Source organism: Nesoenas mayeri (assembly GCF_963082525.1).
Source record: "Nesoenas mayeri genome assembly, chromosome: 4".
NCBI classification, from domain to species: Eukaryota; Metazoa; Chordata; class Aves; order Columbiformes; family Columbidae; genus Nesoenas; species Nesoenas mayeri.
The window spans coordinates 73,398,211-73,421,411 of record NC_137540.1 but is presented as its reverse complement, the minus strand read 5'-3'; the positions used below and the strand labels follow the sequence as shown (position 1 = coordinate 73,421,411).

At 35.7% G+C, this 23,201-nt stretch overlaps 1 protein-coding gene across 3 annotated transcripts in view; it reads left to right on the top strand.

The window, feature by feature from the left end:
* CTNNA2 (catenin alpha 2) overlaps window positions 1-23,000 on the top strand; it is a gene marked incomplete at both ends in the record, with an annotated part of 482,028 nt that extends 459,028 nt beyond the window's left edge. For 2 of the 3 annotated variants that reach the window (XM_080343716.1, XM_080343715.1), the window contains one exon: window positions 22,713-23,000. In XM_080343716.1, the coding sequence (XP_080199842.1) occupies window positions 22,713-23,000 (288 nt within the window). Of the gene's footprint in view, window positions 1-8,547; window positions 8,692-22,712 lie in introns of all 3 variants that reach the window. The other variant, XM_080343717.1, reaches the window with a different exon arrangement.
* Between the last annotated feature and the right edge of the window lie 201 nt (window positions 23,001-23,201).

Here is a 23,201-nt window from a genome sequence, read left to right as displayed (position 1 = left end):
ACTCTTGTTAGCTAGACCATTACAATAAAACAGATCTATGTATTCATTTCTTACCCTAGGATAAATATCCACTTGTTCTGTTTACTGCTGTTCCGAAGCCGATCAGCTCATTTACCTACTCTCCGTTTAGGCTATGAGCTTACATTTTAAAAAATTCTTGTTTGTGTTTGTAGCTTTGTTACAGTCTTTCCTGCAGGATTATATTGAACAGAACCTAAGCAAATCCCTTATCCAAGGCAGCCCCCTATTGTGTTCAGGTTTGATATAGAACTCTACAGAAATAATCAGCTGTATTATCAGAAAATTTGCCCAAAGAGTCTGAAACTTCTGAGCCAGATAGATCCGCAGTGTCATACAGAGTAACAGCCACGTACCTTTGAACGCTGTCCAAAAATACTGAATCAATAACCAAAGCACACTCCAAACATACACTTTAGCTGCCTCCAATTTCCAATTACTTTCAAGGGCCCATTTATCTTAGCATAATAGGCTCAGCTACAATAATAAGAGAAGGATTCTTATAACATTTTGAAGATGCCAGACTAGTTAAGACTTTATCTAGGAGTTCTTGCTTGGTAAAGTGAGGACTTTGAGGGGGGGGAAAAGAAAGGTCAAAGAGTTGGAGCCACTTTGTTAACTTTGGGTAGGATATGATGAAAATTCCTCTAACAGCTGGACTGGGAGGTTGGATACATAAAAATATTAGCAGATGTGAGATATACTGCAAAATAACTGTACGTTTATTCTTGATCAGTGATAAGAATAAAGTAACCAGAAATAGATAATTATCATCAAAAAAGAATGAATCTCTTATTATTTATCACAGAATAACATTGTCCATCCAGCAATTACTTAAGTGAGCAGGCAAAGTTTCCCTCTCACTTTACCTCTATTAAACCAAAATGTTTTAAAGCTCTTATATTTCCTCCATTTGAGGCCGGATTACCCTAAACTACCTCGTGCTGTAAAAACAAGTTATTTTGCATATGTGTAGTGAAGTTTCAAGTTGCTCCTTATAAATTCTATAGACTCAAAGAAAAGTCGGGTAATTTGAAGTTCACCTGCTGTTAAAAGCGAGTGAGGCCACCTTGCAGTGCATTTGGATTAACAGCTTGTGCATAAGCAGTTACTTAAGAGCCACTGATGTGGTATTTCATTTCCCCACATCAGAAAGTCTTTCTGGGGTTTTTCCTTTGTTTGTTTTCAAGTAGGGCAATCAGAGGGAATCTTTGCATTTAAAATGGTTAAGAGGATGGAGAAAATGTTGGTTTAGAGTTTGATAAATAAAGCAATTTAATTCCTCCTGAATCAGGCAAGAATTTAGCATTATGTAAAAGAAAATTTGCTGAAGGGAGAGTTGGCAAACTGACAAATCAAATTCCTTTTCATCAAGATTCTCAGGAGTGCAAAAAGGTTACTCCTATTACTTAGCTAGCAACAAAATAAGTTTTAATTTTAATTTCTGACAGAAATGGAAGAGTGCTTCATGAAGTATACTCACAGAAACAGTCTGATAAACCAGGCTTTGTAGGTATTTCTGGGATGGGCTGCTTGGACTGGCAAGCTGTCACTGTTCTCAGTAGGAAACACCTGGACTAAGACCAGGCTGATCTTAGTGATTAATAGATACCACTAACAGAATTCTTTTATTTTGTCTGCTAATGTTTCATTTTACTTGGAGCTGAGTGTAAGCAGTTATTTCTAAATAATTGCTGTGTTCGTGTTCAAACAGTGGTCAAAGAGTTATATACCACAAAGAAGAGATGTAGTCCAGTGTCTAACCTGACATGATTGCAAGACTAGGGTTTGGGTTGTGGTAATACATGACAAAAGGATATAACACACGTGAATATACTCAAATTGGTAAAGGGAAGATGGACCTAGGGACCATTAAATAATTGCTAGATTGATTAAGTATATAATTTCACTTTTGTGATTGTGTTTTTTTTAATTTCGGTCCTTTCCTCCTTTCCCTCTCCTTCTCCCTCTCTTCTTTAAGTTGCTTTTCATGTTTACCCACTGTTTCACCACAAGATTGGAGTAAGAAGTTATAACGGCAAAAGCGTGACTTTGCAAATTGGTACCATATGTACCAATACTGTGGAAATAATGTGAGACAGGACTCATGGAATTATATTTGTTTAGGATGGCATTGATGGGAAGGAGTTCAGTTTTGAGACTTGGAACGAAAACAGCAGATAAAGGGGAGGACTTTGGAAAGAATAAAGTAAGCCAAAGAACTTGAAATGTGAGATATGAAAAGGTCACGGGAAGAAAAAGCCTAACCAAAAGTAAGATAGGAATATGAAATCAAAGCATTTCAGTTGTGGGAAAGGACTGATATAAAGTCAGGACCAGAAAGTTGGTTGAACTCCACAATAATCTCTACTCTCCTAGTAGAACAAGCAAGGAGAGAAAAGAAAAACTTGGGGTCTTTATTGCAGCTCTGAAGTTACCACTGTAAAACTACAGCTTCCAGGATGGAATGGCTGGGGCTAGATGGGGGAAGTGAGGGGCCTGGATTTATTAATACTGTCTATTCAACTAGCTCATGCCATCTGCTTTGGAAGAAATGAAAAATACAGGGAGATTTTTCAGCTGTGACTTTTGGTATTGAGATATATTTAAGTATCTTCTGCGTATGTGTTTGAATGTAAGCAGATATATTGATAGATCTGAGGGTAAAATAAAGCCATAGTAAGTCTATTCTGTTTCAAAATATATGGCTATATGAAGCACATGATACTTACAAATATACAGGTTTTGATAAGCCTTTATCTAGAAGAAATTGTCTGAGCTATTCTATTTGTGACTAATACAGGAGTCTCCGAGTCCTGCTGGCACAGGCTGTGTCCCTCAATACACTGTCCAAGAAAGGGACTACCTGATGATGTGGTAACATAAAAATTTTATCATCCTGACACTGAGTCAATTTACTACTCCTAAAGGATGAAGACATCAGTGAGTTATGCAGCTTAATCAAAATGAGTGCTGATAAAAATCCTAATGGTCATATATTCATTATATATGATGTATTTTATAGAAACACTGTCTTAGGGCTTTCTGAAAGTTAAAAAGGTGAAGAATTCCCAGTTATCCTATGAAACAGCTCAAACACAAATAAAGAAAAAAAATTACATAAATTGATGTATCTATAGTGTCTCTAAAGCCATTTACAATACCTGTTCCAAATATGTAACAATAATAAAAATTTAATTCATTAGATGAAGTATACCTATTGCTTCCCAGTAAAAGCAATGCGGACCAGGAGCCCAGAGACTTTAAGCAATTGGCATCCTTGAAGGGGTTCAAATCCCAGGGGGACAGTACAGCAGCTGAGCAGATCTAATGTTGATAATCAACTCATTTCAAGTCAAAAGTTATACAAGAGACCTCCAGAGGTCTTTTTCAAGTGATATTTCCACAGCGTTTTGATTCAGCTCAGTGAAAGTTCCAATAGGATCTTATTTCTACGTCGGTGAGTTCACGTGGTTTGCCGTTATAACTGTTGCTGGATTGGACAAGAATAGTATTAATCAGTATATACCCTGAGCTTTGGGAACCTGGGGATCATAAGTATGATCCACCTAAAGAAAAGCACAGAAGACTTTGGAGAGATTGATTTATTTTTATTAGTGTTATGATTATTTCTTTGAAGCAGATGAGTGAAGGTGGATTGGTGGTGGGCTGAGTTTACATTATATAAGGAAAAATAGTCAAATGAAGCTTACGAAATAACTGAAAAATTCAACAATATTTTCTATGAAACAATCTCAGTTCTTTTGAAGCTACAATGTTCTGGCTATTTTAAGGACTAAGAAAAGATCTTGTTGTATATAAATGCCCATATAAACACACACATAAATATGAAACAATATATCTTGCATAAGTGGAAAGATGTTATCTAGAATTTCATTTGCAAAGGAAAATCACACTGCAGTTGTCTCATTAGAATATATTCATGGAGACAAGAAGCACACGCACCACCTATTTGTCTACATTTAGAAGGTTAAAATTTAGACAGGTCAGACTTTTATCCTTATTAACATCCATTTTGGCTACATGTTCTTGTGCTTTATCAGGTAACAAATATTCATGAATTTCTGAAGCTTACATTTATTGAAATTTCTCATTAGAAGAGTCTTCTGCAAAGAAAAGCATTTCTGATATCAAATAATGTTAAGACATTTAGTTCCATGAGAACAAAGCAAAGTGTTACAGGTTCAAGATTAAGGCTTGAAACAAATATCAAGATACAAAAAGATAAGAGAATTGAAGGAAACACTAATACATATGCTTCATTACATACTGCATTTGTTTTAATAATAGTGACCACTCTGAAATCCAAAGCTCGTCTGCTACAGCAGCGTTATGGCTTCAGTCCAGCTTGTTTTTCTATATTACGGCTTTCTGATACACAAACTACACCAGCCCTGCAATAATTAGCAAGGCTTAGAGACCATTCTAATGTACCCTAAGGTATGTTCCTAAAGGAATATTCCTGTAAAAATTACTATGAGGAAAGAGAGGACTTCAGTGCTATCTCATGTTTGCTTCTTTTACTGTCTTACTGCCTGTAAAGGAGGTGATTTAGGACGAAGCTTCACCATTTTGTATTAAATAAGAATTTATTTCCACTGGGGTCTTTCAGTTGGCCTTCTTAGATTTGCAGATAGGTATATCCTGTGGTTTTAAAGCAAAATTAGGTTTCTTGCACATGGAAATATGGAGAACTGAATTTACATAATGACAGATTTAACACAAAATAGGAGTTATTGGACTGTGTTTCTTATATAAAAGTACATCTTTCAGTTCTTGCAATTATTTACCTTCCTGATCTGGATAGTGATGAGACTTAATGTGACTTCTAAAGTTCTATCAGACGATAGTACTAAAGTACTATCGGATGATGCTTCTGCAGATACTGAAAGAATAACAACTTCAGTTCAGACTCATCAGTTTCTTTCACTTTAATTACAATTCTTGAAAACCTGAGTTGCAGATGAGTAGCGTACACATGGAAACACAGACAAGAAGATATACCCTCAAGGGAAAACATCAACAGGTTTTCCCAGCCTGAGCAGAAGGAATTGCAAATACTGAACAAACCAGTTTACAACAAAGTGCTTAATGTAACTCACAATAGGAATGTATTTCCATTGCATGTAGGAGGTCGTAGCCTTCAGGAAGAGATCAGACTGAGCGAGGAACGTTGGAAGTGGCATTATATCTTTAACTCTGAAATATTTTTTTCACACTTGGAACATATTATTATTATTATTATTATTATTATTATTATTACCTCATAGGAGAAACAGAAAAATATTTCTAAGCAACAGCATAAAAAAAAAGTTTCTTTTGTATATTTTATTCAAGGCATTCATATGAAGTCATCAAGATATATGGAGTCAAATTAGAAAGCTGTCCAGTATCAGAAAAAAACAATCCTAACCTCTTACTGTTAGATACTCTCCAAAGCTTTCTTTAAACATCAATTCTTTCTAATTTTTACTAAGACATCATCAATATACCTTGTGAGCTGGGTTACCAGGTAGGTAATAGTATCATTAGAAAATGAGGTGAAACATACAAGTGATTTGTCCTAAATCTCATCAAAGACCAAATTAAAGCTGTATAAAACTGGATTATAGCATCACTATCTGATCCAAAAGATGGCAGAAACATTTTCATCCTTCTTTATACCTGCAGCTAGATTCAGCGTTCCCATTGTCAAAAAAAATTAGAGAAGTTACATCTTTACTCAGATATATCCATTCTTGCCTTTGGTAGGTATAGCGGGACGATGTTTCTGTGCAGTTGGCACTCCTCAGCTTTTCACAGTTTTGCTATACTCAAACTTTATAAGCAGCCACTGGTACTTTAGTGGTGATTTCCCATTCCCATCATCTGTCCATCTTTTTAAGCAAGACAGAAAGTACTTTTCTCTGACACATCTTTGATGTCAAACTGAACATGGACTTTTTTTTCTGCTTGGTTTGTAGTGGTGGGATACAAATGATTAAATCAATGACTCTATCTGTGTTTACATAGTTTCCTATGCTTTATGCTGAGCTTAAAACACTTAAGAAAATACTTGAAGTCTTCATTTACTGTCTTTGCATTTCCATGCATTCATTTAATCTTAGATGTATTCCTTGGAATACTTGGAAGTTTCCCCTCCTTTCTTGAATGTATATACATTTTTAACATGTTTTCACTTAGGTATATTCTCTCTCTGCTCTTGTTCACTATTTAGGTGAATAACGTGTGCTAGTGGATGTTCACAAATGTCATATCTTTTTTGCTCTTCCCTTAATTTTTTCTTTATCAACTACAGATATCATCCTAAACAGTTCAAAACAAGATTTCAGATTTGAGCAGTGCTAGTCCAAAGTACTATCTGGTGTATTATCTGCTACCTTATCTATCAAACTGCTCATATTACATTGCCATGATGGAAGCTACCATATTTCTCATCTTGTGGTGTTACTGGAGAATATTTGTGGCCATCCTCAGTCTTCTGGAATTCAATTGTGTTGCTGTTTCTATTCCAATAAAAGACAGTTTATTACTCTTTAGGAGTACTCTTAGAACTGGTACTACCAGTGTAATATTTCTCATATTTAAGGATGTATCATCTGAACATCCTTCTCTTCATCAGAATGAGCAAACTTGCTTAGGCTTCATGAAGTCTGGTGGTCACAGGGGATCAAAATATATTCCTACTTTATTTGGCAAAAACAATCGTGGTGCAATAGTCAAGTCATAGGTTACTTAAGCTATGATTTAACTGACTTCTACTTGGTACTTTTTACCATAAAAGCCTTTAAAAGTTCAATTTCTCTTTTGTCTTTGGACTGGTAGACACACATGATAATACCAGAGGTGTTTTTCCTCCTCTTTGTCTTCATATATGCAAGTTATCTTGAAATCAAGATGATGTAATGAGAAATCAGATAGACATGTATTTAATTCAATTATGAACTGAAATTCACAGCACTATCATCACTTTACGTTACTCAGATGCAACCTAGTTTTGCATTGTGTTCCTGAAGTTATATATCATCTCTAACAGTCACAACAGCTCTTCATTTAGTCAACTGGACTAACTGATTTGTTGAGTTTTTAAATCCACAAATACACTGGTTTAAAGTGGCATCTACAGATACTGCAGGATTAGATTATATTAAAAGTTTTGAAGGTTAAGAAGAAAAAGATGTGCCTTCTCTTGTTAGGTGAAGTGACTGGTACTAGACATTAGTCACGCTCTTTCTTTTTTAAATAGAAGGAAAGAAAAGAAAATCAAAGACCAAACAAACAGAGCAGGGAATGCACATTAATCATTACGAGGACTGAAAAAATAATAATTACTAGATTACAGTTTACATGATCCTTGTAGCAACAAAAAGCCTAAGGGAAAATGTTGATATTAACTCTGTGCTGTTAACACTCCTAAAAGAGATTTAAGGAGAACTCATTTTTCCTATTCCAAAAGGAAGGATCTTATGCTAGCACTCTTTACTGGCACTGAAGAGTCCCCCGTTCTCTGTGCAGTTTTATTTAATGGAGTTAGGTTTGTCAGCATATACTATTTTTTTTCAATTTTAGTCTACAGCTAGGTTATTAAGACAATCCCAGTGGATAACATAAGCAATTATGTTTACTCTCAGACTTTCTTTTCCAGAATTTGGATGATAAAAATTCCATTTACAATAAATTAGAATGAATATCCCATTTTAAGCCCTCTAGTTTCAGTTCTTAGGAAGTTGTTTGAAAAACAAATGTGCTTCAGCCTATAAGGTCATCACTGTCTAAAAACGTACAGTCTCTAAAAGCATCACAATTCTTTACAATTTTGTTGATATTTTCTGGAACTTTAAAGTGTGCTCTGTAAATAAATGTATGCCCAAAATTTGTATACTTCCCTCACTTGTTCTTTCAGCACAGTTTGTCAGTTCTCATTTTCAATGCAACAAAACCACAATTCTTTCTTGACCTCCTTCATATAGTGGATTTGGTGGTCTACCCTTTGGCTTAACTCTAGTCAAGGGTTAGCCCAGAGGGCTGGAATGCATATTTTTTATTCAGAATTGGTGGATGTAAGTGTAATTCCAGTTGTATTCACTGGAATTTCAGCTGCTTCCATCAGTGTTTATGGTTTTGTGCAGCTCGGCTGTTCAAAACCATATATAAAATTATGTTATTGGAAGTCTATTAACCTAATTAATACCCAATCTGATGCTAATTAGCTTTTAGTAGAGATATAGCTTTCTATCCTTTCTGGTTTTCATCAAAAAAGGTGCCAAAATTTCTCCCCTTTCCCAATCAGCCTACCCTGTAGGTCTTGCATGCTTAACCTGTGCTATGGGAGCAAGTAAGAGGAACCACCAGACAGTGGGGTTACTCATCGTGGAAGAGTCCCTGTTTCCTTGACCAAGCATAGCTCCTTCAGCACACGTTGTCCCCTCTCCTCATCTCTACGCTACGGCACAATATTTCTCTTGCTCTCTCTCTCACTATCTCTTTTCTGTATCTCTCGGAAATCAGACTGGAGTTCAGAGCACTTTCACTACCTTTTATGAGGTAGAGTGTGATGTCATAGATGGGGGCAGGGCTAGTCAACTTTCTACCCACCCACCCACCTGTGCTGAGGGAGCTACGCTTGAGGCCGGAACCGGTGACTCCTCGACGGTGAGTAACCTCCTGTCTCATCTCTATCTTTAACTGTCTCTATAGATCTGGGGGTGGAGGGAGAAAACATGAGAATATGGATTTTGGGGGACATTTGTTAGCTTTTTAATTGTTAACCATAGGGCTCACAGAATAAGTTGCATGTGTTGTCTTAGTCACCTGTGAAAAATGATTTCCTTACTGTTCTGAAGTCTTAGAGTTAATGTCACCTGTAAAGCAATGATCACATCTTGTTGCAGAGGTGGTCTATTTACTAGTTCTTAAACTGATCCTTCAGCATTTATCTCGCACTGTGAAAAGGGCAGACTCTGGTCCGCTTGAACTCAACTGATAAACTTTCATTAATTTAATTACAGTAGTGCTGGGCCATCATTTTCCTGAAGTACTCTGTGATTAAAGATAGATGGTGTTATTTATATATTTATCATTGTTAACTGTGGACAATGCCCATTTATACAGGACAGGGGTTTTATTTTCTATATTCTCTGCTACTGTTTTTATTTGCTTTTTTCAGAGTGTTTATGAAGTTGTGCATTGACAATAGGCCAATTATAAGATCTATTTTAAAGACAAAATAAAATTCAAAAGTAAATTGTGAAAGATATAAAATTAAGCAGGAAATCAAATTCCAGGAGATGTAACTGAGATTTAACCTTTGAAATTATAAATCAAAGCATTTGATTTTTTTTTCTGTGACAAGAAGTTGAGGTGGGCAGGGATATTGAAAACTGAATTTCTTGGTGGGGTTTTTTTTTGTCTCAATATCTAAAGGTTGCTATTTTCCTTTAAAGCACTGTCTTGTTACCTGTTTCCCTTGGCCCTAAGTGTTATTGCTTCACTGTTTTAATATCCCTCAGCCTTTTTAAAAAGACAAGATGGACTATGAAGACTTTCCTTTCTTGCTCTGCCTCTTGGGTATCTATTAAAGTTGTCAAGATGTCAGATCTCTCATGCTAAAGGGCAGAAGAAGGATCATATGAAGATTTTGGCCCCTAGGGATAACACAAATCTTGCTGTTCTGGTTAATTTAAAAGCTCTTTACCAGCTCTGTGTGGGGTCTTGTCATATCTCAGCGAAAGGCACTAAAAGGCAGCAATGCATACTCTATAAATCAAAGGCAAAGGGAGTGCAATCTCTGCGTTTTCAGCAGAGGTAGTCCATGGTCTGATTGATGAAGTACTTCTATTCTCAGGTGACTTGGGTGGCTTTGAGGAATTGGGTAGAGGATGCAGACCATTCCATCTTCTGCTCACTGGCATGTATTGGGGATTGATCAGTTGTGATGGATAGATATTCCTCCCTGATGACTCAGTGATGCTCTTTGTATCATTGCATAGGAGAGCTGAATGAAATTCTGGGAGGATGAAACCCTTGTTTACAAAGCTACCAAAACTTTCACTAATGACCGTTTTCCTTCCTGTCAGAGAGAAAAATAAGGACAAAGAATAAAAAATGTGTTCACTGGCAGGTGGGAGCTTTTCTAGCTTTGAATAATGTGTGCAAGGAGTTTTATTACTACTGTTTATTCCTTTGGTAAACCAAACATTGGGGTTTTCAAATCTTCCTTTGCAAAGCCAAAAGCTTGTCTAGCAAATTTAGCTTCCCTAGGAAACTTGAATCTTTTCAGTAGGAAAGGAAAAGCAGGTTAGCCAACCGCTAATGTTTCATTGGGAAAACTTTATAGGAACTACTGCTGTTAAAGATGATTTGAGGTTTGTTCTTTTCAGAGGCAAATGCTTTGAGGTAAAATTTAATTTAGATCCTAAGCACATCCTTTGCTGATGAGTTTACAAAATTGTCTTTGCACAAAATTATTCTTGCATAATGCAGGGCGCTTTAATTTTTGCACAGAATAGGTAAAACATAAAGACCAACTGTACTGTGCCCCTAATCTCACTTCAATGATATGAAAGTGGCATAAAGAGGGAACCTATTTTTAAAACTGATATAAGGATTGGGAACAGGAAATCAGAATTGTATCATTCAGTAATTAAGGTGAATTAGAGATAGTGATCAGCACTGAGGGGGTATTGTGGAACAGAGATGTCAGTGGACTACTTGAAATCCGGAGAAAATTTCTGTCTCCATTTTTCATGTAAAATGAGCAAATTAGCAGCTGGCTGACTTATGTATAGGAGGCAGTTTGTGAAGGGAATGATATTCAGAATGACATAAACTGTTGCAAGAATTAACCTGGAATCTGCCTGTGCCAAATCCAATAACAATTTCTTATTCATGCAACCCCAGGATGAGAGTTTGCCTGAGTAACCTAACTCTTATAGAATAAATAGCCTAATTTTACATTTACTGAGCTAATTCCCCTGTTAAATTATTTTACTGGCAGCTATGATTAAAATAAAATTAAAACATCTAAAGTGCACAGATTCCTGTATTTTACAACTTTGGCTTAAATGTATATTCAGTCAATTGCAATGTTTGTTTTAACTGTATATTATTTACACGTACATAAAGTAAAATATAAGAAGGCCTAGATTTCAGCTGATTTTACTTAGTGTGCAATATGAAACTTTTAAAGCAAATATCTGAGCAACTTCTTCCAATAAATGCTAATGTAAATTATTTAAATCTTCATAAGCATTTTGCACACCGAAAGTTACTTTATGTAAAGGCATTCTTAAAAATTGTGTTGGTTTACATTGGCAAGCATGTTTTGTATTACTGACTCAAAGTAAAACCAGTAACTAATATATTTACATCTATATATTTAAGGAGGTCAGCATTTAAGTTACCGATATGTTCTTCAGTCATACTGGCAAGGGGTGTGCACTACTTTAATGGTGCCAGATCATATACAGGAATCGAACATTTTTTTCAGCATGATTAAGATGGCTACGTAAAATTCCCAAATTTTCTGTATTTGCCAAGCTGATTTCTCTTACAAGTTGAATTAAAACTTTGTGGGTTGGTTCTTACCTTCTTTTTCTATATGAGAAGTGAGGGAGAGCTGTGAAATGCACCATCTGTTCACAAACCGTGTCAGCTGGCAGAGAGCTGCTCATCACCTGCCCTCTCTTGCTGCAGTTTTAGGCTGGTATAACACCATTGACTCAAAATGAATTACTTTTGCTTTAATCTTGTTTAAGCAAAAGAAGTCACAGCATTCTAGAGGACACTTTATGTTGATTTAAATTGCAATTTTGACCTCAGTTCATTTGAATTGTCAACAAAAATGCTCAGTAGCACTTGGACTGAGTATAGTGGTTGGAGGAAACAAGAACTGCCTGAATGGCTCGGACTTTCTGCAACACTCGCATCTTGACATGCAACATGATTCTGTTGAGTCATAATCCTTTGGATTTTTATCAGTCCCATCTGAGTGTCTCAAGGGCAAACATCATGGTGTACCTTTGTATAACTGAAAACAGAAGCAAATTTTGTCATTATTTCCCTTCTGGAAATGAGAGTACTGAGCTACGCTCAAGGCAGAAAAGACCTGTAAAATCAAGATGAATTTCAAATGCTACATTCTCCTTCAAGACCAGCATTTCTCTGTCTTCCATTCTGTGTTGCAGTTTCCACTCTGGATGGCCAAATAAAAATAAAAACCAGGAGAAAGAGTTCACTGTAGTTAAGTAGTGTGGTTTAAGAAAGAGTTTTAAAGAAATCTTGCACTAACAGGGTGAGACTACCCCACTCAAGTTATGCAAAATATGAGAGTATGTCTATGGAGAAATGAAGACTGAATATTTTATTATTCAGAAAGATTTTACTTGAATTACACAGAGTTTTTGCCTATTATCTCCATTGCTATGTTGAGAGTGATTCATCTAGCCAATTGTAAACAGCTGCATATGAGACGTTCACTCCAGGCTTCCTTTCTAATTAGTGGAGATCAATAGCCATTTCTAGAAAACATATTCTCATTTCAGTAGATGCTGATAACTGGTTAGGTTACTAGTATCTTCAAAAAAGGATACAGAAGCATGGACAGGTGTATTAAACCATATATTCAGAGAAACATAGAGATGGGGAAAAAGGAAACTGCCTGATTTTTTTTCTGGACAGAAATATTTAAATTATTTTGAAAGGAGAATTTATCTATATAAAGTATCTCTCTTGGGGTCCCAACCTCATTAGTTTCTGTAGGTTGGAGAGATTTTGTATATTTTATAATTTGTGGTTTTACCCCATTTGACACTTTTGGGGATGAAAAGAGAAATATTAAAGAATACAGTCCTAAAAATATTCATTAAGTGTGTTTGAATTCTTGGATTACTGGGTCAAATCCAAAGACAATTGTTTTGCAGACTCACCAGATTCACTGTACTGTCTTTAGGATCTAATGCAATTTAGGATCTCTAATTTAAAAGGTGGGGTATTTTGGCCCATCTCCATAGAAAACAAACCCATGGAACATCTCAAGTGCTCCATGGTTCCTGGTCTTCTCTACCAAGCATACAAGGAGCCTGGAATGCCTTGGTCCAGTGCCTGGAATTAGGTAGGATGAGGTAGGCTAAGACTTCTTTTACAAAAATGGAGACTCTGCAAACCTTGCACCAAACACATCATCTCAATGGTTTTTATGAGCAACACTACTTCGTTTGTCGCATTCCTAGAGAAATTGTTCATTTACAGACATCTGAAAAATGCTTCTGGGGGTTCTAGTGTCACCAGCTATGAACCGTTCTTGGTTCCTGACTGATCTTTAAAGACATTCAGTTGCAATTGTTCTGATGCCAATTAAGTGCAGACAAATCTATAGATAATCATGACTAACATACAATATTTAAGTTAGGAAAAAGCTTTATAAGAAAAGAGTCAGTGCAGATGCTTTTTCATTTGAATATTCTTCTAAATAACAGCAGAGTTTATACCTTCATCTCCTTTACATAAATTATGGATTAGAGGGAAAATTTGGAGATGTGGATGAATTAATTTATTTGTGTGTGGGGAAGACTGCCCTGAGATAAAAAGCACAGAAACCATTTGGGTTACGTGAATCATTGAGGCCATAGGTTCTTCTGCATTTGTTGTTCAGGAAAAATGCCATCTAAAACAGTGTGTCACAAAAGAGAACAGAGATCAAGTAAATTAGGATTTCCCAGCGTGATTATTTTCTGAAGAGAGAAGTGGACTTCACCAGCTTGTGTGAGCTACTAAATATTTGTCAGTAATTCATTATATTTTTTCCTATCCTCTACAGTTGCTCAGTTTTCTCCCTCTGGATGAGACACTTGTTCTTGTAACAATGAAAATGATATTGCCAATATAATTTACTTTGCTTTTAGATACATCTGCATATATACGGAAGAGAAGTCTAAGGGATATTGTAGCCTACAACTACCTAATATTAGGTTCTAGAAGAGCCAGATCTAGACTTGTCAGAGATGCATAGTGGCAGGAAAAGGGGCAACAGACATGAGTCTTAACATGGGAAATACCAATTAAATATAAGTAAAAAGAAGTTTCATCTCAAGGGCAATGAAATTCAAGTGCAGGGTGGAGTTCTGTAGTCCAGAGATGTAGGACACTATCCATCCTTGGACATACTCTGAGTTTAAGCAAAATCCTGAACAACCTCATCTAGATCAGTTCGTTTTAAACAGGGCATTGGAGTAGGTGACCTCAAAAGGTTGTTTTCATCCTAAAGTATTCTATGATTATATGAATATTTGCATGACAAAATGTGAATAATAAAAATGAGCCTTTACAACTCAGAGCAAGATTTTATTCATTCCTATTTATTCTTAATTTGCTGTCACCTGTGCTTGTTCTTTCCATGTCAACTGCAACAGCCTTTAAAATTGTTTCTGTTTTGTTCTGGTTTCATTTGTTTGCAGTATCTAGTAATTCTTACCTGTTTTGCTGGTTTTTAATAACATTTAGTCCAAGCTAAATTTAGAAATGTAATGAACAAATGCATTCACAAATTGTATATTCGGTAGCTGACCAGGGAAAAAGCCGCCTAGTAACGAACACTTACTGAATGTTATTTAACCATTGATTGAGTTGGTCAAACAGATAGATCAGTTAATTGTAAATAGTGTGTTTGGAATATAATGTTAGAATTTCCTTTACAGATTATTTGCCATATATTATTAGGCTAGCTCTTTCAGTGCTGGGACTTTTCTGGAAAGCTGAAATGGGGGTCTGTCTTGAAGACTACTGTGGGTATTCAATTATTTTTCTTTATTTCATTGCATACTGTTGTAAGGTCCTGGAAAGTGCCCAGGGAATCAAATAGACAAAGTTTTCACTGATTGAGTTGAGCAGCACTGCAAGGACCCTCAGCCCCAACGAAGTAAAAGCCTTTTAGCACCTCAGAAATGATCAATATACTGAATGATCAAGCCCTTTTATCTGCTTCTATGAGACATAAAATATACATGAACAGCAGCAGGCAAACGTTAGGAAATGAGGAACAATTGTCCTGGTACTATCTTCCATTCTACAAGTGGATTTTGTTTCATCCATTTGGACTGTGATGTATTGTTTTCAAGCCCTTTTCTGAGGAAAGCCAGCTTCACTTGTAGAGCAGCTGTCTTCAAAGTGGCTTTGTGCTGACCTGGGCAAGCATAACTTTAGAGACATTAAGCTATCTGAAGGAGCAAATTTGCCTCAAGATGTGAGAGATCCTCACAGTTGAAGCCATAGAGATAACTTGCATATGACACTATTCCGATTCATCTTACAAATTTTTCAGATTAAAAGAGAAGTCGGGTAAACATCACATTTCTCAGCATTGCTGTCTGAAATCCTGCATTATGCTGCTTCGCTTTTTGTTTTCATTGTGACAAAGTCATGAGGAATAGCAGGAGATAACACATTATCATGTAAAGAATGCAGTGTTTCTGTGCTTTATTGATTATTTTTATCCAAAGTCTCCTGCATTTTATCACTGAGAGTACACTTCCCAGCCAACCAGACACGATTCGGACTCCCTTCAGGTACGACGGTATGAAAGAGATGTTTTTCTGGTTATTATACCTGTTCTCTAGATAAAGAACAAAAGGTTTGCTTCCAAAACTTCATTTGAAAGAGCACTTGATTACTTTGGGCTTTAAAAAAAGATATCTATCTTCAAATTGTGTACAAACCAGCACTCAGCAGGAGGAAGATGAGTAGCACAGACTATTTAGATATCCTATATTTCCTCTTTCAGATTAACTGCAGTTGGATATGAAAGTGGAAATTCATACTGAGATGCTTTTGACAGAGTCCTGTCTGCTTTTTTCTGTCTGTGACATCAGATTCAATGTTGTTAACTTCTGGCCTATCAGTCCCTGTGTAAACTGGTGTATACAATCGTGGTGATACACAGACCACTTACATAAAGTTTTACATTAATGGCTTTTTTAATTGGGCCTCATACTGAGTTTTGATAGACTTCTTACTCTAATTTTCTTCACTAAGCCTCCTGGCAATAACAAAACAACTTATTCATAATTAGAGTTAACCTATCCTGTCCAATTTAGTTCAGACTTCATTGTTGCAGACATTTTGTCTTCTCCTGGAAGATTAGGTAGGAGCCTGTCTTCAAACAAGCCATATAAAATCCTTTTAATCATCCGAGAATTCAGATCAAAACATTTCATGGGACAGAATGATTTTAAAGTTGTCAACGTGATTGTACTATTTTGCTACAATTAGTAATGCAGCTGTGGTGGACATTAGATAATAATATTTTAGGTGGTTTTCCTATACTTTACAGAGTTAGTATTCTTATTTTGTCATAAACTTAGACTAGTTCTTCATTTAGTGAATGAAGTATATCACCCTCAATTTTAGTGATATCTGGTGCTGAATTGTATTTTGTGATTATATTTATACCTATATATTGTTTTTAGTTTCATATTAAGAATTCTTCTCAAAGCAGGTTGTCATATCATTTTGTCTTTTAGCCTTTTTTTCTTTTAAAATAGCCTGGAATAAGTAAATCAACTGTATAAATACATCTTTACAAATTCTCCATATTGTGTCTGTTTATCTTTTATTGGGAATACCGGTATTGGGAGGATTTTTATATATTTATGCTTTTTCAAACTGGCATAAAGCAGTTGGTATCCTGTTGACCTTGTAAATTAAACATCTGTTTTTAAATGTCCAGAGAGGACAGAAGATACCCTAAGAGATGGCAGTCTTTGTTAAATAAAACTAAGTGTGTTTCTTACCTTTAGTTGAAAAAATGCAGATAAGTATAGTTAGTCAGTGGATTGGCCACCTATAAAACACAACCACCCCCAAAATGAATTAAATATTCAACAGGTATAAAGAAATAAGTTAATTGGAATCAAATGTGAAAATAAGTATCTAGGAAAAGAGGAGTATAATACTATTTTCTCTGTGTAGCCCCAGATCTCTTTCTAACACCATGACACCTTACACTCCCAACAATGACCTTTAGTTTGTTTTATTATTTCAAATGTATAAGGTAGTTTTCTCACAATGGATCCATATGTAGCAAGAATGTTATGTGCATTTTCAAGTGACTGACTTAAATATGACTTTGGCCGTTGCGCAGAAGTGCTGACAAATAGCAGATGTCTTGTACCATAGGGATGAGAGCATTTACATAGCAAATCGGCCATTCTTGCATTGGCTGTCACTAATAGTATCATGTTTTATGCATGAAATGTGCCACAGAAATGTAAGACAGAATTATTATGAATAAGATTTCTTACATATATATCTTACATACATATGTAGGACTGGGTTTACTATTAAGTACAGCTGAGAGGAAAATATTCTGTTGCATAAGAATGTAATCTGGCAAAATGATACTCCTGATTTATCCTCCAGACTCGTAATTGCTTCATGGAATCTTTAGTTGCTTGAGCGGCTGTTAATTGAGTTTTGATTTGTGATTTTTTTGTTTGTGACCTGTCCACAAAAGTAAGAACTTGCTTCCAAAAGCAGGACAAGCAAGGAATGTACCCCGGTTTCACAGATAGCCCTAAGGGATTGCCAATGCCTAAATTACCTTCTGAAGGACACAAATCAAGTCTTAGCCAAGAGTATTCAAAGGGTTACAGGTGCTTTTTCAACATTTTAAAGAAATGACAATTTCTCCTCCCAATCTGTGCAAAATAAACCAGACTAAACTCTATTTATCAATAATTACTATTTTTTTGCATTCATACAAGGTCCATATAGGTAGTTGTTAGCATCTAAGCTGTCTTTCCGCATAACTAACCACATAGGCTTCTGAATGAATGTGCATTAAAAATGTCCAATAGTTCTGTTGAAACTAGAGTGTACATATTAAGCAAAAACATTCAATATTGATTTCACAATTTCTATGGATAGAATCACTGTCTTTCATGAGTTCTTCTGATTAATTAATATCACTGCTAAAAATTTTCAGCTAATTAATAGCTAAAATGACCTGCTTCACTTTTCAACCAGTAAGTTGTTACATATTTGTCTAATCTGTTGAACCTGCAATGTTATTAGCCTTCTGTTACTACGTACTTCCTGACTTTGATCAACTCCTTTTTTAATCATGTACTTCATTAATGGACAAAACAGATCTGACTGAATCCCATATAAGATGTTTTTTGTACTCGAGGTTCTTTATTTTTTTTTTTTCATTTCCTTGGTGTTCAGGTTCCAGGTTTTTTAACAGAAATAGGAATATTTTAAAGCTGGAAAATGGTTTCTCCAAGAGTCCGCTGCAAAAAGTCACTGTGTAGTAATATTTTTGTGTGTGTGCATACATGCTTTTGGAAACTTAGCTATTAGAGAATTTGGAAACATTCTGTATGTGCCTTGTTAATTTTGTATCACAGAATCCCAGAATGTCAGGGATTGGAAGGGACCTGGAAAGCTCATCCAGTGCAATCCCCCCATGGAGCAGGAACACCCAGATGAGGTTCCACAGGAAGGTGTCCAGGCGAGTTGGAATGTCTGCAGAGTAGGAGACAAGTTTTTAATTGAAGTGTCGTGTGATACCAAGCAAAACACCTTCCAAAGGTCCAGTTATGTCAACAGCATTGTTTTAAGCAATCCAAAGTTTAATCACATCAAAGTACGATATAGGTTACTTTGAAAATATTTTTACCCACAAAACCATTTGGTTACCATTAACAGTATTTCTTTCCTCCCTGTATTTATGGATTCTGTCATAGACATTGAATTATTCGGAAGTGCCATTAGCTGAAGTGCCCTATAATTTCACAGGTCGTTCTATTTGCATGGCTCAAAAATTTCCAGACTAGGAATTATAGTCAATTCTTTTGATGTCTTCTCCCACTTTTTGAGGTTTATTAAAATAAAAATTAATAATATAGAATATCCTTAAATAATAATCTCTTTAAAGCTACCTATATTGTATGCTTGCTTACTGAAATTACAGGGTTTTTGTCTCTATTTCCATTTTTGTGGTATTATTTCTTGTTATAAAAATGAAAATATCGCTGGAAATTAAATTTTCTCCTTCTAAACACTGTGGTATAGTCCTTCCCCATCACAGTAGTGTGACAATGCAGGGAGAATATCTCTTTTCATTTGTCTTATTGTTAAAGACAAAATTTTCCAGCTTCATTCTTTCCCGCTTCTTCAGCTATTTTGGTATTGTAATTGCTGGGTATTTTACTTAGATTATGTGTCTATGTAAAAGAAGCAAAAAATCTTGATTGTCACAAGATTCTGGAAAATTCCACATGTAGTGTAGGAAAAATGCAGCACAGCTTATAAGCAGATCAAAAACTCCTTGAAGCCTTAGAGATTTTTGGGGAAAAAAACCCCTGAAATTATCTTCTTGGCAGATATTATGCTCTGCAGCTCAAGTGTTCTACCCTTGCATTCACTACATTCACTAATTGGAAAGTTAGCTTGTAGCAGAATCTTTTATATATATATATATATATATATATATATATATATATGTATATTCTGAATGATTTATGCCATCCCTGGGCAGCTGGCAGTTTTAACCTGGATAAGCGACTGTGTCCATTGTAGTAATTCTTAAGTTCTTTATGAATTCTGAATTTTCTCTAACATTCTTTCTTCTTGGACTTTTATGGACCAATAACCTAAATTTATCTTTTATGTTTAGGAGGGTTTTTTATCCTAAATGGAGGCAAATATATTTGTAAAGAGATCTAAGTACCAGAACACTGTTACTTTATGTAGCAAGTCAAAGGCTCTGTTAGCACAGAAAGCTGTCGTTCTATTCACAATTCCCTGAAACATTACTAGAGAGTGAAGTTTTCCTTCTGTACTGTGCAATAATTTCCTAATGGTTCTTTCATTTGAAATGTTAATTTTCCTTCTTATTTTTTCTAATTATTGTTGTCTGTTTGGGAAAATACATCTGCTTCTATGCCCAAATTTTTTAAGGATTTAATGCACTAAGGGCTTGATTCACTGCCTCCTCCTTCCTGCTTTATGCCACTGTAGTTTTGCTGATTACAAAGCACAGCTTAAAAACAAAGTAACGCGGTGGCGTAGTAAGATCTAAATGTTAATGGGAATGATGTTCATTGAGTTTAATTCTTCTTTACTGAGCCATAATACAAGCAAGGAGCTGGAGGCAGTAAGAAAATCACTGGAAGTGCTTAGGTAGCCAAATTGGATACATGGGATGGCTACCAGCAGATTCTGGAGAACACTCATAGCCTAATACTGTTATGGGGGTTTTATGTCTCTTTTCTAATTCCAGAACTTGAAAGCATTTTACAATATTAATGGATATTAAGGGCAAGGACTAAGTATCTGCATGTGAAAATGTGATTAATAATGGTAAAAATAAGAGGCTGTTATCTACTTTAACGGCAGATTGAAACTAGAGATAATTAAAATGGCATCAGAATATGTAACGTGGTTTTGTAGAAGATATTGCAATTCGCATCTGATCTTGCAGAAGCACATGCTTCTGCTCACCCTTATTGATCTACTCCATAAAATTACTAATGTGTTTAAAGATGTAGATTGCATCTTTTTGTGTGGTTTTAAGCATCTAATTTAGGTGCCTCCTCATTTCAAAATGCTTCCTTTAATCGTTCTGTTCCTTTATATATGCCCCATGTAAAACAGCTACCAGAACTCTTTTCATAAAGAAATGCTGGAAAATGTGAGGCTATTAGAAACCTTCAATAAATGGAATTCATTCAGGAGTGTGCAATATAGGCTTGATCCAGTCAGTTTATCCACATTGATTATGAAGTAAATACTATTTGACGGCATCACTTTATATTCAATATCAATCCACCAGCGTTTCCGAAAGAAACATTTAACAATGAATAATGCTTGATTGTAGATCTCTGCAGTAAATTAGAATATCCTAATTTAATAGAGTATGATCTGTTATTTCACAACAAACATACAGATTGCTTTATAAATCATGCAGTAGTGTGGTTATAGAATAAAACTATACTGAATTATATTTCATTACTCCCTATTGAACAGTCATGTTTCTGCCATTTAATGTGATTTTCCATCTTTTAACTTAGTTTCTTTCACTAACAGAAAATACAAATCAGTCCTGAGGAAAAATATTTACTGGGGGCAGGCAATTAACTATGCATTTCAGGGAATGGCACCAAGTACGTGAAAATCATTGAAATGCTTTCTTGTTTTTCACCTCACTGTACGTAGCTGTTTGTGTATTTAATGAATCATAACGAGTTTAACACCACAGCAGAAGATATTAAAAATAATAGGTAAGTCTATAGATTAATGTGGTTCCAGACACAGACTTTCTGTAACATCTATTATTGTTCACACTAGTCACTGACACTTCAGAAAGAGGTTTCTCCTGACCTCTTCTTCTGTTAATGATTCAAAATACTCAAGGTGAAGTATAATATGGTCTTTGTTATTGCCTTATGAGTATTTATTCTGGTTACCATGCTTAGAATTTATGTTAAGGAATCGTATTTTCCCAAAGTATGGAGCAGGAAAGGTTTGGAGAGACAGTCCTTTTATACTAATTCAAAATAGCTAGGAACTTACTGAGCACATAGGGTAGAATTAAAGAGTTAAAATAATATTACATAGAAAATCATTCCTACAAGCTGGAAAAGACAAATAAGGCAGCTTCCATGGAAGAACTGAAAGGGTTTGTCACAAAGAGTATATCCCACCTTTTCAGTATTTGGGAAAGAGATAACTGAACATCCTAAACAATAGCCTGGGTTGCTACAGTACTTAAGAGCATATTTTTAGCACCTACTAATTTGAGGATGTCCAGTTGGATTTGGGAAGTGCCTAATCTGCATTTTGGAACATTGAGACATTGCTTTGGAAGTCCCATTATATGCTTAAATAATTTTGAAAGATTTGGCCAGGGATAAAGGATTGATTTCAGTGTATGATGGAACCTTGTTGTCTGGAAGTCCCAAAGGTTTGAAGTTCGACAATTCTTAAGGCCTCTCACATTTGGAGGACCCAAGAAGCTCAGGCAGATTGGTACATGGGAGAAATGCATAGTCATAAAGTAAGATGCCTTGTGAACACAAGTAGCTCAAATATTACAGTAGCTACAAAAGCCTGCAGTTAACTGCTTCATCTTTTTATTTCTTTAGGGGTTTCAAAATCTCCTTTCATCTTTTCAGATGGGATTCTCTAACAAGCTCAGCACTGGCCTCACACTGTTCCTGTAGACGTCATTGGGGGTGTTATCCTGGGCTTAATAGGAATAATTAGAACAAACCTGAATACTTGGAAAAAAGCCCTGTTGACCTGTTTTGCAGTTTTTGACATGTAAAAGTATTTTTTTAAATGTTTAAGTGAGAAATCTTGTGTTTTTGTGAAAAAAAAGAGGCAACTACTTCACCCATATAAAAAGAATAATAAACCAAACAAAACAGACAACACAAGCTTTTCCTTTGAATTATTACAAAAATTTAATCTGAGTTAACACAGTCTTACCTTTACAGTTTGGTGCATATTGTTGCTGGTGCTTGTTACTTCAAGCTGCTTGATTAATCCTGAGGGATAGGATTAATTTAATTTTTAATGAGATCTCAAGAGCATCCCGACTTCACTCAGGAAATGGTCCAGTGATTCAGTTGTGGACTAATCTTGCTGTATTTCATTTTCTTTTCTATTCATAGCTGGACAGTGCCACTTCTCTCATCCAGGCAGCTAAAAATCTGATGAACGCTGTGGTCCTTACAGTGAAAGCTTCATATGTGGCTTCTACTAAATATCAGAAGGTCTATGGTACCGCTGCAGTGAACTCACCGGTTGTATCTTGGAAGATGAAGGCCCCTGAGAAGAAACCTCTAGTAAAGAGGGAAAAACCAGAGGAATATCAGACAAGAGTGAGAAGAGGATCCCAGAAGAAACATATTTCCCCTGTACAGGCCTTAAGTGAATTTAAAGCGATGGATTCATTCTAAACCACTAAGCTTTACCAGGAGGGTTTTATATTCTTTTTTTGTATGCATACCTGCCGACTTGTATGCGTCTGGCATGGGGTGGGGGGAAGCAGTGTCAATTTGCATGCAACCTGAGACTATCAAAGTGATTAACTTTCTACAATGCCAAAATTTAGGGCATTCTCTTCTAATGTTAAATGGACTTATTCCAAGCTTACTTTT